This window comes from Antechinus flavipes, chromosome 3, assembly GCF_016432865.1.
Source record: "Antechinus flavipes isolate AdamAnt ecotype Samford, QLD, Australia chromosome 3, AdamAnt_v2, whole genome shotgun sequence".
Lineage (NCBI taxonomy): Eukaryota > Metazoa > Chordata > Mammalia > Dasyuromorphia > Dasyuridae > Antechinus > Antechinus flavipes.
Genome location: NC_067400.1, coordinates 550,050,797 through 550,070,192, shown reverse-complemented (window position 1 = coordinate 550,070,192; position 19,396 = coordinate 550,050,797). Strand labels below are relative to the sequence as shown.

Genomic DNA, 19,396 nt, shown 5'->3' with positions numbered 1-19,396 from the left:
TGAGCAAATAAAAACAACTATACTGCCCATACAATGCATAATGTTTAAATTACTTATATATGATCTCTTTATCCCTCAACATAGCAAGGATGCTGGGAAAACTAATATAAGAATTTAACTAATCAATAACAGTTAGCCTGGATTTACAGGCGTTTGCTCTTTTAACTCACTAAGTTGAATTCATTGTTCCTGCAAAGTCAAATTAAATATTTAGTTAATTTATACTAAGCATCATCTCAGGAGAGGGAATGAAAAAATCACTTCATCCTAGTATAGACCTGAATAAAAATAAAAAACACTATCAATCAGGGTTTGATGTTTTGTTTTCTTGGTTATCTAGACTTAAAAAACTGATGGAGCAAATGTTAAGGATGTAGATTAAGCTTGAAAGTATGTTATGTATGTGTGTATATAATAAATATATGTATACATATGTATTATGTAAAGCTGTGCATATATATGTGTGTTCATATATAGTGTGTATGTGTGTGCATGTGTGTGTATATATACATATATGTGTGTATATATATATATATATATATATATATATATATACTTACATACATACATGTGTATATGAAGAGACAGGCAGGTAAACAAAGAGACAGAGATAGACAGATAGACAGATGGAGGGAAGGAAGGAGAAAGAAATAAAGACACACACACACACACACACACACACACACACACACACACAAAGAGAGAGAGAGACAGAGCTGATTGTTAAACATTTACCAGTGCAACCCTGGAAGATAGTATTTTATTTCCATTTTTTTTAAGAGGCAGTGTGGTATATGTAGAGAGAATTGGCTACAGAATCAAGACAACCTAATTTCAAGTACTACATCTCATGAATAATGGTTGTTGCATAAATTATTTTTGAAGTGTAATATTATCTATGGTTTACTGTATTTTTACTTGTTTTGTTATTTCTCAATTACATTTTGATCTGATGCAGTCTGAATCAGGCTGCATTTGGAAATATTGTGCCCAGCAGCACATTTGACACCTCTGGACTAAAGAATCTCTTTAGTCTCTTCCAGGCCAAATGTCTATAATTTTTCCAATTTCACACAGCATGATAGAGACATATCTGGGTCTCTAGGCAGAATCTTCTAACTCCTAATATCTAAGTTCAGACTTTTTCCCACTTTACTACTATATTTCTTGAAAAAAAAAACAGATGCAAAATAAAAAGGAAAAGGGAAGGAGGAGGAAAAGACAAGATGTTATGACTTTGGTTAGAAGAATTACATCAAGTACAAAATAATTTCATTAGTCACTGAAGAACAAAGACTGTTTTATGCAATGTGTGTAGTTTAAGTGTGAGATTGATGTTGTATAAAACCTGGGGGAGTAATGGGTATGTATGATTTCAAGCATTGTCATCTTGAGTGGGATCAGAGGAAAAAGAAATTGTACTTCCCAGTAATGATATTAAACCATATTAATTTAGGCTGAAATTATAATCTTAATGTTTGTAAGTGCAATATTTTGATCTCTCTATGAGGTTTTATCTGCTATTTTCTCAAGGATAAAAATGGATATTTTGGTTGCCATATGTTAACCAGTATGGGAGCAGGGGAGGAATTTCATTAGCCTTTGAAAGAGCACATTAATTAGGACATTTCTTATAGTAATTCTGAAACATGATTTAATGTAGATATGATGATATTGGGTAATGATCTTCTCTTCTTAAAATTCAATTTTATGACTTTAAATCACTCATTACTTTCTAAATTGCAACAGATGACTTTTCTTAGTATGTTGATAGTTTGCTAAGAGGTTAGGTGCTTCCATTAATTAAATTTTTTTCAATAATAGATTTTAAAAGTACTGTTAATTATTAGAACCTTTTCTTTAACCAAGAATAATATTAAAAAATTACCTTTACAAATGCAACAATTTTTAAAGAGATAGTTGCCAAGTATAATGAATTCATTACAAAGTCCATTAGGTTCCACCAGTCATGGATATAATCTTGAAGTCCACCATCCCACATCTGTTTAATTTCACCCCATATAAAACCTGAAAATAGAAAAAAAATTCAATTTAAGTGTAATTTCATAAGCTTATATTCTTTAATTTTTGTCATATTAAATACTGATTTATCACATTAAGAAGTAATTATATGTAAAGGGCATATAGGCTATTCATAAGGCCATGCATGGTCTTATGAATAGACCATTGCATTTAGAATGAAAATGACAAAAGTTCAAATTCTGCATCAAACACTTCCATATAAATGTCCATTGCTTAGTCATTTAACTTCTCTTGGTTTCAGTTTTCTTACCTGGAAAATGGAATTAATATGTGTAGCATTTATCTCAATGCTTTGTTGTGAGGAAAAAAAAGAAGATAATGAATGTAAATAAAGTATCTTGAAAATATTAAAGTGTTTGTATAATATTAAGCTATTATAACCAGTATAGAAAATGTGCTTCTGAGGGAGATTAATTTCTACTTTTATCCTTTAGAGAAATTAACATCAGTGGACAGTTCCTGGAAGGATCTGAAAAGCCAAGACTAATACGTTTCTCATGATGAATGGAAGGTATTAATCTGTTCTCAAATATCCCTATTCTATTTTCTTACTTTCAAACTGAATTAATCACAACAGAAATTATGACAGACATTCCAATGCTTCTAGATATGAATCTATCCATAACAAAAAATTTTCTCATTTTCTCTCTCCCTCTCCCATCCCCCCAATCTCTTTCTCTTTCTCTTTCTGTGTCTCTGACTCTCTCTCTCCTCCTTTTTTCGTATATAAAAATATGCATACATGCAGGCATACATACATACAGACAAATGATGTTAACTCTAAAACAACTTTTGAACTCTAAATCGGATATCAGGAATTGCTAAAATGAGCCTATCTTATTCCTGTTTTCACTCATACTCAGGTCAATTTTCCCAAACTATAAAACTGGAATCCATTGTTTATCTATCCATTCTGTCTCCAACCTTTGAGACCTTCTTTGAACAACCAAACTCTTTCCTGGCTCCTTCCCTTACTCCCCCTTTTCTTCTCTGCTCCCTGAGATTTTAAAGTCATTTCCCATATTGCTTAATCACCCGACTCTGCCTTGCTTAGTCTTGGATGGTTAAGGCCATGAGCTATTTCACATAAACCTTTGTAACCTGTGATTGATGTTTCTGACACAATTTCTTTATGGTGCAAATCAAATCGCATGCTCTATTACTCTATTGTCTTAAAATGTTATGCTCTTCAAAATAATTTCATATTTCTATCTAATACTATAACTTTATATAGTGTCTAACATCACTTTAACATATACACACATACTGAACTCTTTGCTATTTCATGTTAATTATATATGGTTTTCTATTTTACTCTTACATTCAAATAGTCATTTTATGCCCCCAAAGCACAGATCAATTCAGCAAAATTTCCTATTTCCAGCAGTAGATTAAATGAACATATCCAAGGAAAGTAACGTATTTCTTTTTTATGGACCAAATATGGACAAGAAATTGTAAATTTCTGTCAAAATCGTTGAAAAGAGGAAGTGCATTTTTTCTTCTACATAAGTAATTTTTTGAGTAAACTTCAAACAGCATGTAGATATTTGTATTTCATCTATTAGTTTGTGAAAATGGATAAGGAAAGTTATAGAGAAACACATAGATACATGTTTAAGAAAGCTGAATCAGGGGACACAAATCTTAACACAGGATTATATGTGATTAATATGATTGAAATATGAGGGATTAGGTGACATGTCATTTCACAAGCTGATACCTCAATGGTCTATAACTAATTCCTTGATATTTCAGTGAAAATTTCATGCTTTTCAATATGAATTTTGAAGGTACTTCCTCTTTTTAATCACTAGGAAACTAAAGTGGGGAGAATAAAAATACTCAAGTGGAGACAGAGTAAATAAAGTCAATGTGATAAATGATATAATATATGTAAAGAAAATATTTTGCAAACCATAACTTTCTATCTAAATGTTAGTAATGATAATGAAGATAATAATTATAATGAGGTCTCCTGACTTCCAATTCTGTGCCTTGGGTGAAAAAGTATGCTCTCCTGACCACAGAACTTCAAAGTCTGGCCTCCTTATTTTTTATTTGAGGTATTGCAAATGTCATTAACCTCAGAAATAGTAATAACCAAATATAAATATAATAATTAATTTCAAACTTAAATATCAGTAATTTTTCTCTTATCTTCATAATTATCTCTTCTCAAAAAAATAAAATTGACTTCAAGTGAGCAAAGACTATACTATTTCAAAGAATAGTCATGTAGAAGATAAGATATTTCTGTCTTGTCCCAGAAGTCAATACAAAGAAAAAATTAAAGAGAAAAATGCATATGTATAATATGCATAACAAGAGATAATAAATATATGTTGATATAAAAAAAGATGTAAATATAGATATAAAGACATATAAAGGAGATGCTTTATTATTAGGACTGTCTGGATACAATAGTTTGGTCATATCACTAGGAATATTAGAGTAAAAGCTAGATGACCACTTGTTAGGAATTATTTAGAAGGGATTCCATTATTTGGAGAGGCCTGGATATCATAGAATCTATGATTCTGTGATTCAGTGACAATTGGCAAAACTAATATTGAAATAAAATTCTTCCTTTGGAATTGATGGCTAAGAGCTTGTACGTAATATGGGTCCTCCTCTGCTCTCTGCACACTATCATCTTATCTCAATTCTAACATATAGGAGTAATGCAAAGAAGAAAAGAGGAGGGCCATTCAGGCTAAATACTCATACAGTTGAGTATTTTATTTTGACTTTGAATAATATTTCTAAATACTGTTAATTGGTTCAAGGATTTTTTTCATCCTTCCTTCATCAAATATGAGACTCCAATTCACATGATATGATTGACCATCCTGTCTTGTCAGATGGTAATTAAGAGTGATGTCAGTGATGGTGAATCATGGGAATTCAGGATTTGGTGCTAGGGAGGGACTTTATGTAATATATAACCCAAATTCCTTTATTTTACAGAAGAGCAAGCTGAAGATCTTGCCAAAAGTTAGATACTTGGTATATGGAAGAGTAGGAATAAAAAGCGGGCTTCCAGATTCAATTCAGGTTTCTTTGGACTATAACTTCACATATAGTGGTAAAAGTTTGCCTTTTTCCAACTCTGACTATATTAATGTATTCACTCAATACATAGTCATGGAGAACCCACTATTGGCAAATCACTATGGATCCTAATGTTGGCTTCCTCTCCAGGAAGTCTTAAAATCTTAAAAGGATGAAATTTTTACTGGGCCTATATCCTGAAGAGATAATAAAACATGGAAAAGGACCCATATATGCAAAAATTGTTTGTGGCAGCTCTTTTTTGTAGAGATGAGAAACTGGAAATGGAATAAATGCCCATCAGTTGGGGAATAGATGAATGTAACGTAATTTTATTGTTCCATAAGAAATGAAGAGCAGGCTGATTTCAGAAAGTCTGGAAAGACTTGCATGAACTGATACTGAGTGAAGTGAGCAGAACTAGGAGAACAGAATACACAGTAAGAACAAGATTATGTGATGATCAACTGGGATGGACTTGGACCTTCTCAATGAAGCAATGAATCAAGGCAATTCTAATAGACTTGGGATAGAGATGGGATGAAAAGTATCCATCATATCGAGAAAAAAGTACTTATGAAGGCTGAATATGGATTAAATCATAGCATTTTCACTTTTTTTTCCTTTTTCATGTTTTTTTTTTCCCTTTTGGTGTTATTTTTATTGTACAGCGTGACAAATATGGAAATATATTTAAAAGGGTAGCACATATTTAACATATCAGATTGCTTGCTGTCTTGGTGAGGGGGAGGTAAGGAAGAAGGGAGAAAAATATGGAACAAGTTTTTAGTGAATGTTGAAAAAGATCTTTATATGCATTTGGAAAAATAAAATACTATTAAGAAAAAAAAAAGAATGAAAAAATTAGAGGAACATTGAAGAATGCATCTAGATTGCATATCTCCCAAACAAAGATGGAAAAAATCCTGTGACTTAATTGATGTAGGGAAATGGAATAAGGAAGTAGTTTCAACAAATTCATACAAAATGAGGAAGTAGTATAAAAGGAAGTTTATCTTGACAATCAGATAATAGGAAAAAAGGAGGGGTTTACATATTATTCCCCTTAGTAGTAATGATCTATAAACTGGTTCCTATGATTTATAACTGTTTATAACCTAAAGTTTGGAATTAGGCCCAGTTGAAAACAATGATGTCAAATGTTAATAATAAAGAGAAAAAAAATATGGTCTAATGAAAGGATATTTTTGCTTCTAAGCAATTATTGTTGATACTGGGCTGTTTTTAATATTTATTTCCTACCTTACCCATAATGGGTTTTAAAATCTGTGTTATTTTCATTTTCATCGTATCTTCTCATGGTTAACTATGAAAATAAAAGTATGTTTGGTGAGAGAGCAGGCTGCAAATGTGCCATTGAAAAAATAGTTCCCTTAATTTCATGTGAGAAATCTGAAACTGAAACATAATTTTCAGCTTGGCTTTTCACTCTCTTATTCACCCAGAATTAAGACAAAAAGAAAACTTTAGTAGAACAAAAAACAAAAAGCAACTTTTTCATTGACAAGAACAAACATTATTGTTTCCCCTATGATGGGTCTTTTAGTATTTTGAGGTCTGTGTGTGGGAGGATACAGCCTTGAAAGTTATCTAACATAGCACAATACTACAGAGTTGGGCTAGATCTATGAAAACTTAGAAACTATTTTCCTACTGAAAGATCTATATTAGTGAGTTGAAGGAAATCGTGAGAAATTTTTCATTTCCATTTGAAGAGACTTTTGAAACAACTTCATCCACTGGTGCTTAATACAGTGTACATAATATAATAAGAACTCAACATTTATTGGATTGACAGAAAAAGGGATCATGTCAGAGGTAAAAAGAGTGATTAAACAGAAGTTCATAGAAGTAGAGGTAAAAGGGACCACAGAAATTATCTATTCCAACTTAACTCACTTAAAATTTAAGGAAACTAAAGGCCCAAGAAGTTAAATGACAATGTCACCTAGGCAGTGTTTGAACCAAACCCTTCCTAGCCAAAGCTCATTCTACTGTGCAACTAACCATTTGTTATTAGGTCTTACCAAAACCTGATATTCTTAATTTATGATACTAAAACTTCTATCTCTGGAGAAAAGTATCCAGGCAACCATCAGTGAAAATCATTTCATAATTAGATAACTGAATTTTTTTTAAATGTGAGAAATAAGATAATTATTTTGTCACATGTCAGTTTTAGTAATTAATATGAAATGAAGGCTTCTGAGTCACCTGAAATTTATCTCCCTGCAAATTCATTCTGACTGATATTTGAAATGATTTGATGCAAAGTCTAAGAATGTACCTCCCACCACTCTGATGGCAATGTTGTAATAAAGCACTCTTTCTGAGATTGCTGTCACAGGTTTCCTGTCATTTCAATATTCCCATGAAAACATAGGCTCAGCTGGACTATTTCTGCAGATGGAAAAAATAGTAATTAATGGTTGGAGAAGAACCTTTTTCACAGGGAAAATATCAAATTTCCACCTGATTCAACTCTACTTAATAAATATTTAGTACTTATGAGGACTTATGTGATTTTTTTGTTCATTTACATGGAGAAATGTGTAAGTACTTTCATATTTTCTTTTCTCCTTTGAAAAGAAAAAAAAGTTTACAAAGAACTACTCTGATTTAATTCCCCTAGTCACAAAAAGCAAATTATTCAGCTTTACTTCCTAAACATAATCTGCAGTTATCTAACAAGCAGTTAACCAAGCCTCAAATGACTGATTTGAACCTGGTCTCATTCTTTCAATAGTAAAGCACTGAGCCAGTTAAATTGGCCTTCTTAGTATTTCTTCCATCTCTATATCTTTGTAGTAACCATCACCATTCCTGTGATATCTTCCCATTTTTCTTCCATTTCCAAGAATCTCTTCCATCAAAACACAGCTAAAGCACTGCTGTCCCTAGGAAGATTTTGTTTATTCATTCAAATACTAGTGCCCTGTCTCCTTAAGTACCTTGTATTTATTATTGTTACATTCATTATATATATATATAATATATTATATGTATATATATATATATGTGTATATATATATATATATATATATATGAATTTGTTATCTTCTCCAGTTTAAATGTCATGTTGTTGAGAGTAGAGCTTATCCATTCTTTGGATTTGTATGGTTTATATCAGTGTTTAGTACTACAACAGGAAGAAAAGATTCTACCTAAATGCTTGTTGATTAAACTGATTGATTTCTATTTCTGGATTCTAAATGAGAAGGAACAGGAGATGAATTTGAATAGAATAAATAGAGAAATTTCTAATGCAACTAACATGGAAAGGTCTAGAAGCCTAAGATCTTTGCAGTTTAAGCTAGTGTTTTTTTTTTTTTTTCCTTAAAGAGAAAGAAAACTATTATCAAGATTTAAATGGCTTAGGTTATTTAAGTCACTGATATAACATTCTGGTGAAATAAGTACAAAAAAGTGAGAATATGAAGGACCAGACCTCCTCTCACAAGCTTATGCCTTCAGACCAAGAGAATAACCATCATCCCAAAAATTATACTTAGGTGAATTAAGGGTGCATCCTCAATGAATATTCTTTCATTTCCCTGCAAATCCTTCCCCTGATATGGCTAAGTAAATTTGCTTTTGTTGAGTCATTTATGAAATAAAAGTATTTCATTTCGCTCCAATTCCAAAATAGATGCCCAGATGTTCTGAAATGGTAATAATTGTATATACATGTGTTACTGTATCTATATCTGTACCTATCACTCTTTCTCTTTCCCTTTCTCTCTGTTTTTCTCACTGCCTCTGTCTCTCTGTCTCTGTGTCTGTCTCTATCTCTCTGACTTCTTGAATTATCAGAGTGAAAATTCTAATCTTCAGAAGATAATAGAACCAACAGGGAGATGTACGTAATTGTGTCCTGGATCTTGTTTTTACTCAATGTTGTGATAGAAGTAATGGGAGTCTTGAAGGAGGTTGGGATGCTCATGACTTTGTGATTTGTGATAGAATTGTTGAGAAAATCTGCACAGTCTGTCATGCACTCTATATTTTGGAAAAGCTTTCAAGCGATTCTGGAAAAATTGAGGATTCAGTGTAGTAAATACTACATGGGAAGTTGGGCCAGGTAGAGGAAGGATATCTATAAGAATGAAATTTGGAAGACACAAAGGATAGGTGAAGATAAGAATAACAAAACCTTTTTTAAAAGTTAGGTTGGGAGAGAAAAAAAAAAAGAGTAGCAAAGGATAAGTATGATAGTTCTACTAGGTTAATGGTAATTCACAAAAGAGAGAAAATGAAGCAACTCAATTGTTTTACTTCTGTTTTCTTTACCCTGCCTTCCCCATAGACATTTGTACCTGAAATGACTGAATGAAAATGATTAATGGGGAGATCAATGCCCAAAATGCAGTTACGTAGCATAGTGGATAAAGTGATAGACCTGAAATCAGGAAGAGTAAACTTTCCTGAGTTTAAATCTGATCTTAGACATTTATTATCTTTGTGACCCAGGGTCATTTAATCCCATTGTCCTCAATTGTGTCATCTCTAAAATGAGCTGGAAAACAAATTGTCAAACCACTCTGGTATCTTTGCCAAGAAAACCCCAAATGTGGAAGATAACTGAAAATAACTGAATAACAAATGCCAACAATAATGAAAGAGATTGAAAGGGAATACTTAGTTGTTCTGATTGCCTTGATGAATTCAAGACATTTTGTACAAATGATCTGTACAAATATAAAAAAAATAGTATTTGAAGAATTGTAGAAAACTACAGAGACACCATAAGATAGTGGACAAACAATCCAATGTTTAATAAATGTGAAAGAAAATTGATTCTGCAACTATAGGATAAGCTTGTCTTCAGTTCCTGGAAATTTTCTGGAAGCAATAATTAAAGAGATGGTTGATCAACATCAAAAAGATAAGTATGTACTACAAAAAACCAATTCAGTTTCATCAGAAACTTGTCACAGCATTATAATCTCATTTACTTTTTAAATAAAATTATGAAACTGGTAGAGGAAAGGAATATATGATGCAGAGTCTAATTTTCAGTAGATTTTTATAGTTTCTTGTACCATTATTGGGGAGAAGATGGAAAGATATGTTCTAAGAGCAGCTAGGTGACACAGTGGATAGAGCACCAGTCCTGAAGACAGGATGACCTGAGTTCAAATTTGGTCTCAGACAATTAACACTTCCCAGCTGTGCGACCCTGGGCAAGTCACTTAATACCAATTGTCTCAGTTAAACAAACAAACAAACAAAAAAAAACAAAAAACAAACAAACAAACAAACAAAAAAAAAAAAAAAAAAAACATGGGTTAGATGATGATACATTTAAATGGATTCAGAAATGGTTGGATGTGCACTCAGAAGCTACTAATGGTTCAATATCAACTTGATATTCAGAAATGGTTGGATGTGCACTCAGAAGCTACTAATGGTTCAATATCAACTTGATAGGAACCTTTTAGTAGAGAAAGAAACATACAGATCCAGATTTGATCCTATACTTTTAAATATTTTTATTAATGAACTGTTGAAAGCAATAAATAAAAATGCTCATTAAATTTGTAGAAGATAAAAAAATGAAGGGGTAGCTCAGACATTGAACAACAGAGCCAAGATCAAGAGGGATCTCAAAAGGCTAGGAAACTAAGAAAACGAAATCCAATTGGAATAAATGTAAAGTCAACTTTATAATTTCAAAATATGTATAGCATAGTTAGAGAGAGATTTTTTTTTTCTGGAAAGAAGATTGAAGGGTTTTAATGGATTGGAATGGAGATGGGATGGGAATAAGTAACTATTAAATATCAAATATGTACCAAGCACTGTGCTAAGTGATCTTTTACAAATATTATCTCATTTGATCTTACAACAACCCTGTGAAGTAGGTGCTATCATCACCCCCATTTTAAAGTTGAAGAAACTAAGGCAGACAGAGATCTAATGACTTCCCCAGGGTTTCACAGTTAGTAAATGTCTAAGGAAGGATTTGAGTTAAAGTCATCCTGACGCCAGACCACCATTCCATCCCTTATGTCAACTGGCTGCCTCTTAAATTTAAACTGTGATTGATGAATGGATTCCCATCAATTGGAGAATGGCTAAATAAATTGTGGTATATGAATGTTAAAGAATTGTTATTGTTCCATAAGAAATGACCAACAGGATAATTTCAGAGAGGCCTGGAAAGATTTTCATGAATTGATGCTAAATGAAATGAGCAGAACCAGGAGATCATTATACACAGCAACAAGAAGACTATACGATGATCAATTCTGATAGACATGGCTCTCTTCAATAATGAAATGATTCAAACCAATTCCAATTGTTCTTTAATGAAGACAGTCATCTACACCCAGAGAGAGAACTATGGGAAATGAGTGTGGACCACAACATAGCATTTTCACTCTTTCTGTTATTGTTTGCTTGCATTTTTGTTTTCCTTCTCAGGTTTTTTTTTGGTTTTTTTTCCTAGATCCGATTTTTCTTGTGGAGCAAGATAACTGTATAAATATGTATACATATGTTGGATTTAAATATACTTTAACATATTTAACATTATTGGACAACCTGCCATCTAAAAGAGGGGGTGGGGGGGAAGGAAGGGAAAATTTGGAGCAGAAGATTTTGAAAGGATCAATGTTGAAAAATTACCCATGTATATGTTTTGTAAATAAAAAGCTATAATAACAATAATAAATATGGTGTAAAAATAAAAAAATAAAAATAAAAATAAAAACTGATTGAAATTCAAAATATTCCAGCAATGTGATTTAGTACCTTTAGAGCTAATATGATCTCAGACTACACTAAATGAGGTATACCTCCCAGTAAGAGGGAAGTGATAGTCCCACTGCACTCTGCCAATATTAGAACCCAGCTATATAGAACTTAATGGCACCACCACAATTAGTAAAGATACTGATGATGATGATGATAAGTAGCATACTTATCAGCACCTACTCTGCATCAGGCACTGTATTGAATATGTTTTTACAAGCATTATTTTATTTAATTTTAACAACCCCCCCTTAGAAGTAAGTGCTATCATTTTACAGTTGAGATCAAGAGAGAGAAGTTGAACGTCCAATATCACACAGCTATCAAGTATCTGAAGTCAAATTTGAACTCAGACCTTCCTTACTCTATACCCAGACTCTATCCACTGCACAGCCCATCGAAAAACTGAAAAACATCAAGAAGATAGTAATCAGAATGATTAAGGGAACTGAATTAATATCTACCAGTCTGTCAAGAAGCATTTCTTAATTTGCCAGCAACCGTTCTAATCACCAGAAACACAAGGAAGGCCAGAAATATGGATCCTGCCCTCCAGGAGCTCACGTTCTAGTGGAGAGGCAACTTGCAAATAACAATGTACATAAACAATTAATTCATGATAAATGAAAAGTAATCTCAGAGATAAGGGATATAAGTGGGTCTCTTGCAGAAAACCCAATCTGACTTGAGTCTTGAATGAAGGTATCAGGGTACCAGGAGGAATAGTTGAAGAGCGAGGGCATTCTAGGCATATGAAACAGTCAATAAAAAAACACAGGGCTGGGAGATAAATGTCATATATTCTGAGGAAAAGCAAGAAAGCCAATTTTGCTAGATCAAAAAGCATATAGAGGGAAATAACGTGTAAAAAAGTGGTCATGTTGGGATGACTTTAAAAGCAAAAAACAGAAGATTTTATATAATGTCTTAGAGAATCCCCTTGAGTTTATTGAATCAAAATATAACATCATCAGATCTTCATCTTAGGAAAATCACTTTGATATGACATGCAATAGGTAGAGACTTCAGGTTTATGGCAATATTCCAGGCTTAAGTTTATAAGGGTCTGTTCCAACGTGCTCACTATATAAGTATAGATAGGGAACATAAGAAATATTATGAAGAGATTACATGAGGATGAGTTCAAAGGGGGCAAGTTTAATTCACAGACTAAAAGACTAAGGGTAGGCAATTCTGTGGTAGTATGACAGTAGTGTCTTCAAGTATTTGAAAGGCTATAATGTTGATCAGTAATCAGAAGTATTCTGTCTGTCCATGTAGATAAAACTGGGAACAATGGTTGGAATGGTTAAAAAAAGCCAACATAGGCTTGTTGTCAGGGAAAGTTTCCTCTGTCAGTACCATTTCTCAGGCACAATGAGAAGTGCTGGGCATACAAAATGAAACAAAAACAAGTCTTGGCATGAAGGAGGTCACAATCTAATGAACAAGTAGAACTACCCAAAAGTGGTAATAGGTTCCACCTTCTAAGAGATCTTAAAGCAGAGACTAGATGACCAGGTGTTGGGTATGGCATGGTAGGGACTGTTTGATACATGGTTTGGAATAGAGGGATGATAAGATCCCTTCCAACTCAGATTCAAGATCCTATAATTCTGTTACCCTGGTCTTCCACTTGGTAACCATAATTTCATTTGTCACAGAAAAATACCAAGAATAAAACCACTCAAAATAATAATAGCTATCATTTATATGGCACTTTAAGGCTTGAAAAGTATATACACAATCTCATTTGATCTTCTCTATAGACTGTAAGACAGTTCCTTTGAGCACTATTATTCCCACTTGGCAAAGGAAGGAAATGAAGTTGCAAGGGGTTAAGTGGCTTGCCTATAATTTCACAATGAATGGGTTTTTAAAGTCAAGATTCAAATCCGTCAAGATGTTCAGTAGTTTTTTTTTTTTAACTGATATCGTGTTGCTATTTTAATATGTAAACTTGTGACATCAGTTACATTTTCCCAGTACAATGACATAGCAAGTCTATTCTAGTCTGTCAGTATAATTAGTAGAAATGTTACATATAAAAATCATAATTGGTCTTTATAACCTTTGGGAAAGAATATGAGTCAACCAGCTTCCTAAATCAAAAATGTTACTCTGTCTCTCAAAAGTTATTACCATTTTTAACCTAATAAATTAGAGATGGGCTATGAAATATTTGCACTTTAGTTATTAATCTATTATGATGTGACATGGATGGAATCAAGAGCAAGGACCCTGTTCTAGAGGTAACAACATAGTTAACAATCATAAAATCTGTTTACTCATAAAAATGAAACAAAAAGGAACCATAATTTTGAAATCCTCTTACTAATGTCAATCACACATGTAGTTGATAGAAACTATTTTATGGTGAACTTCCTTTATAGATAATGAAGAAAAGGAATTACCTGGATTGAAAGTAATTCTGGAAAATCTGCAAAATATTGAAAATCATTTCCATATCAACATTAAATGGTTATTAAATATTAACACTGAACTAAGCCTTGGCTGTGAGATAGCTAGATGGCACAGTAGAATACTAGGCTTCATGTCAGGAGGATCTGAGTTCAAATCTTACCTCAGGAACATCTTAGCTGTGTGAACTTGAATAATTTACTTAAACTCTATTTGTCACAGGACTGGAAAAGGGCAAACCACTCCAGTATTCTTTCCAAGAAAATCCCATGAACAGAAGTCCACAGGGTTCACAAAGATTCAGCATGAATGAAATGACTAAATAACAACAATAAGCCATAGCTATAGAAAATGTGCTCTCAAGGAACTTCCAATTCCTAATTTGAGGATCATTTCCCTCCTTGGGAAGTGGCCACCAGGACCAAAAGCAATGGTATAGTGACTATTTTTTCTCTACCAAAAAGGGCATATTTTCATCCCTTTCTTTCCCAGATAATGATTTTTCCTATTGTCTTAACCTTTAAGTTATTTTTGTTTCCTTTTAAGATTATCATTAAAATCATCTATTAATTATGTTAGATTAAACTTATGTTATTTCACATTTCTTTTTTTCTTCCATATATTTTCTTTTCTTTTTTTTCTTTTTTTTTTTTTTAGTTCCTAAGCAACTCTGTATACTCAATGTCTCAGTACATTACAAATTATTAACCTGAACAATATCATTTTGTAGTAATACTTGTATTACATAAGTGCCAAATCACAAAAAAAGTCACACAACCCTCACTATTAAGAATACCCTTTGGTCAACAAACCAGGGTCATAGTCATAGTATTTTTCCCCACCCCACCTTAGACCCCCATATAAACACATACATAGAGATGGACTATTCTCCTAGGAACCTGAGAGAGTTTGAATAGAAATCAAATGGTAGTGTTCCATCTCTGGGGAATGCAGATTTATTGGAATGTTAACAGATTGGTAATGAATCATCCCAGAGAAAAAGGAGATAGCTATATTCATCTAGGAGATTACATCATTATGGCATTAAGAAAGGGATGTAGATAATAGATTGTTTAAAATGTATGTAATTTTTCAAAGATAAGATCTAATGTTTCACTGGTATATATAATCACAAATAACAAACCTCCCTGTAATAATATAGATATGCAATATCTAGTGTTAGAGAGTTTACATTAGTACTGAGATATTCAGTGGCTTGTTCAATGTCATACAACCAATAACATAGCCCACATTGCCTGAATCCAGTCTTCCTGATTCTGATGACAGCTTTATAAAATCTGCCCCTTTAAGAGTCCCTAACAAAGCATAAAATTCTAGGTGAGGTCCAGGTTGCTTGATGTGGGGGAGGTACTTTGGGGGAAGGTTAAAGGGAAAATTAGGGAAAACCTCATTGAAGTACAGTCATTTAAACTGGGTAGAAACTTCAGAGTAAGGGAAGGAATAATAATCTATTTGGTTATTGGGTCAAATTTGCATCTGGATTTTATCTATATGTATGATTTGTTTTATGCACTAAACAAGCCATAAAAAATCATTTGAATGTTTTAAATGTACTTTTATTGATTTTATATGGGGCAAAATCCAAACAAAACAAAACAAAAAATACCATGTTTCAGGCTGCCCACATTCTAAGGCATTTGCATTTTTATATGCAAAGAAAGCTGTTTGATTTGTCACCCCAGAACCAAAGGAAATACAACTTAGAGAAACCTATTTCTATAATTAAGATGTAGTTTTCCCACTTTCAAGAAATGTGCAATATATCTTCAGTCTCTGTGCTATATAAACAAAACATGTAGAGGAAGACTTCTTTCTCCTAAGGCTCTTAAAATATATATGTGTCACTCTGACCTATTATCTCTTGGTAGCTAATTCAGTTGTTGGGAACTCTGTGCTAATAATGCTGAAGACTAATAAAGCTTTAATGTTCCTATGGGTCAGTTTGACTTATAATGTTACATTTATTCTGACAGAGAGAGAATGCAGAAAGATATTGAAGGGTCTGTGAGGAGGTAGGAAAATAGCAATTGAAAGTCTTTGTAAATGAATTAATTTAGAGGAAAAATATATAGTATTTTTAGGATAACTGCTTAATTCTAACAAGATAAGTGTCAATAACAAAAGAGAACATTAAAAGTTATTAAAGATATGAGCTTAATATAACCCAATAGTATAAAATATAACAAGACTTTAAAGAACACAAACATTCTATCTTTAAGCAAAATCTCAGGCTGCTCCAAATAGTAAATTCTAACAGTTTGGGATTTTAAAGTTCAACAGGGGCTTAAAAATGGAAAAGATGAAGAGAAGATCAACTAAAATGATTGATGGGATAGGGGAGCTAATATGTGAGGACAAACTTGATAACAATTTCATTCTGAAAAAAAATGATGTTTTTGTATGAAAGAAGAAATGAAAATTTTGTTTGTATGGAATCATTGAAGGGTATAGATGGAATGAACATGGATTTTTTGGTGCAAAATTCAGTATGCTAGGCTTAAGGGAAGATCCTTTTATGGTTTACAAAAGTAAATATACAATAATTTTTAAAGGCATACTTTATCCAGTTGGCAGTAAACTTAAGGACTTTCTCTTCCCAAGAGCCCATACAGCTTAAAATATAAGTTCAAGAACAAATTACTGATTTTAATAAAAGGTAGATTGATGTTAAAATATTAAGGAAATTTAGTATACTTTGGATGGTATGTCTCTTACTAGCTATGTGGGCCTAAGCAAGTCATTTAATTTCTATATGTCACAGTATCCTCATCTGTAAAATGAGGGAAATAATAGTACTTATCTCCCAGCATCATTGTGGTGATCAAATGACATAATAATTATTAAGAACTTAGTATAGTTTCTTATACATAATAGCTGCTGTACAATCATTAGATACAATGATGATGACAAAGATCATGATGATGATCTTTTAACATGGTCTAAGTAAACAATTTTGATTTCCAATATAATGATTCTTAGTACCGTCACTTTAATTTCTCATAGTACTTTGCCTGGACCTCTGCTTTGCCATTTTTCCATTATCCTTCATGTTATAATTATTTGTTTACATGTCCCTAATCCTCAATAGATTGTAATTTTCTTGATAGAAGGGGCTGTATTATATTTTTTATCCCTAGCATCTAGCATACAACTTTTTTACAAAATAGGCATTCGATAAATATTTATCAAATTTAATTGAATCAAATGTTTATAGAATAAAATATTTAGACAGTATATAATTGAATAAATAAACCAGTGCCATATTAGGAAATGAAATAGCTGCATTTGAATCCTAGGAAGATTCTGAAGATCACCTGGCTGGATAAGATAACAGATACTAAGGTGCTTTCTCAAAGTAAACTCTCAGACATTTCAACTCGAGTGTAGAGCCCAACTTTGCTGGGCTGATCACATTATTCAAATGCTAAATGTACATTTGCTCTAAAAAAAAATATTTTGTGGTCTCACACAGGGCAAACATTCACAGGGTAGTCAGAAAAAGTGAAACAAGGACATTTTCCAGGTCTCTCAAGAATTTTAGAATTGATTGTATGAAATTGGAGACATAATTATAGGACCCCACAATATAGATATCCTCATCAGAGAAGATTCTGTGTTCTTTGAGCAAAGCAGAATTGAATTCATTCAGAAGAAACAGAAGATGTGCTAAGTTAGAGAATCCACCCCAAATTTTCATAGAGATTATTTCCATTCCATCTGTGGCAGAGTATTATGGGCTCATATTGGTCTGATCAACCACAGTCAGAAACACTAACTTTATTCTAGCATAGTGATGTCATTTTACTACTCTTCGAGAGTGAAGGATAGCAAACAACCAAACCATTCTCATGGTCCTAGATTATATATCTGGCTCTTGCCAACTATTCACCAATTGTGGTGTTAGTTATTAAAGGAGTGAATATGAAAATAAATGTTGTTTAGTTTCTTTTTAAGACGTAAATTCTGATATAATATAGGAAGGAAGCATTTACATAGTACCTATTATGTGCCACATACTATATTAAACTTAAAAAATATATATATTATCTTTTTTGATGTTCACAACAACCCTGGGAGATAAGGTACTATAATCATTCCCCATTTTACAAATTAGGAAACTGGGGCAGACAAAGGTTGAGTAACTTGTCCAATATCTCACAGCTAGTTAAGATTTTAAATCATCTGACTCAAGGGCCAAGGCTTTATTCACTGCACTTAGCTATCTTTCTCTAAATTTGCCAAATACTCCATTCTAAATTGCAAGCACCTGAAAGGAAGTTGTTATGGCTTGTCATCTTTTATATATCCTACATCTCTAGCCCAGTGCCTTATTTGCACAAGAACTAAGTGAATATATATTGAATTTAACTGCATGGGATTTAATGGTTTTTCACAAATTCATTGCTTCTCTTGCTAGAAACTGTTCTCAGGACATGCTCTATTGATAGAAGTTATTAGTGTAGGACTTTCTTTGCAAATGAGAGAATATCACTACATTAAAAATTCTTTAAATTTTCCCTAGTATTTAGATCATAAATGACAAACTCACTTTATAAAAATGGAAATTAGAGCAACTTTGAACTCAGCATCTTAACTCTTTTCCATATGTTATTACATCTCATTTATGACATAAATAAATTTACTATTGTTATATTATGAACAACACTTCCCCTTTTTTGCTTTCTTTTTAAAAAAATATTCTTGAGATCTTAGAGATAAGCTTTTAGAAAGTTTCTATTTTCCCTAAGAATATATGGTATAAAACTCTGAGGCTTTGCCAGTTTGTGGGAATTCACTCTATCAAGGAAGATCACAGTTTCTCTAAGTTTTATAAGTTGTAAATGGTCATCTTTCTAAGAACAAAAATCCAATCACATTAAATCCCTCTTGACACTAGTAATTTGGGGTTGTATTACCTTCAAGAGCTTAATATAAATTCCCTCTGTTACTCTCATAAGTAAATCCTTCTTTCTAGAAACTTGAACTTGATTTATTGATGTTTTTGCCTATGAAATTATTACTTATATCAAAATGCTTGTAATATTTTGATAAAATAGTATTTACTAGGCTTCCAAGTTAC

General features: G+C 32.4%; 1 protein-coding gene across 1 annotated transcript in view; it reads right to left on the bottom strand.

The window, feature by feature from the left end:
- The window catches only part of TRPC4 (transient receptor potential cation channel subfamily C member 4), a 280,213-nt gene that overhangs the window by 38,867 nt on the left and 221,950 nt on the right, over positions 1 to 19,396 (bottom strand). The window contains exon 5 of the mRNA XM_051987405.1: positions 1,889 to 2,028. Coding sequence (XP_051843365.1) covers positions 1,889 to 2,028 — 140 coding nt within the window. The remainder of the gene's footprint in view (positions 1 to 1,888; positions 2,029 to 19,396) is intronic.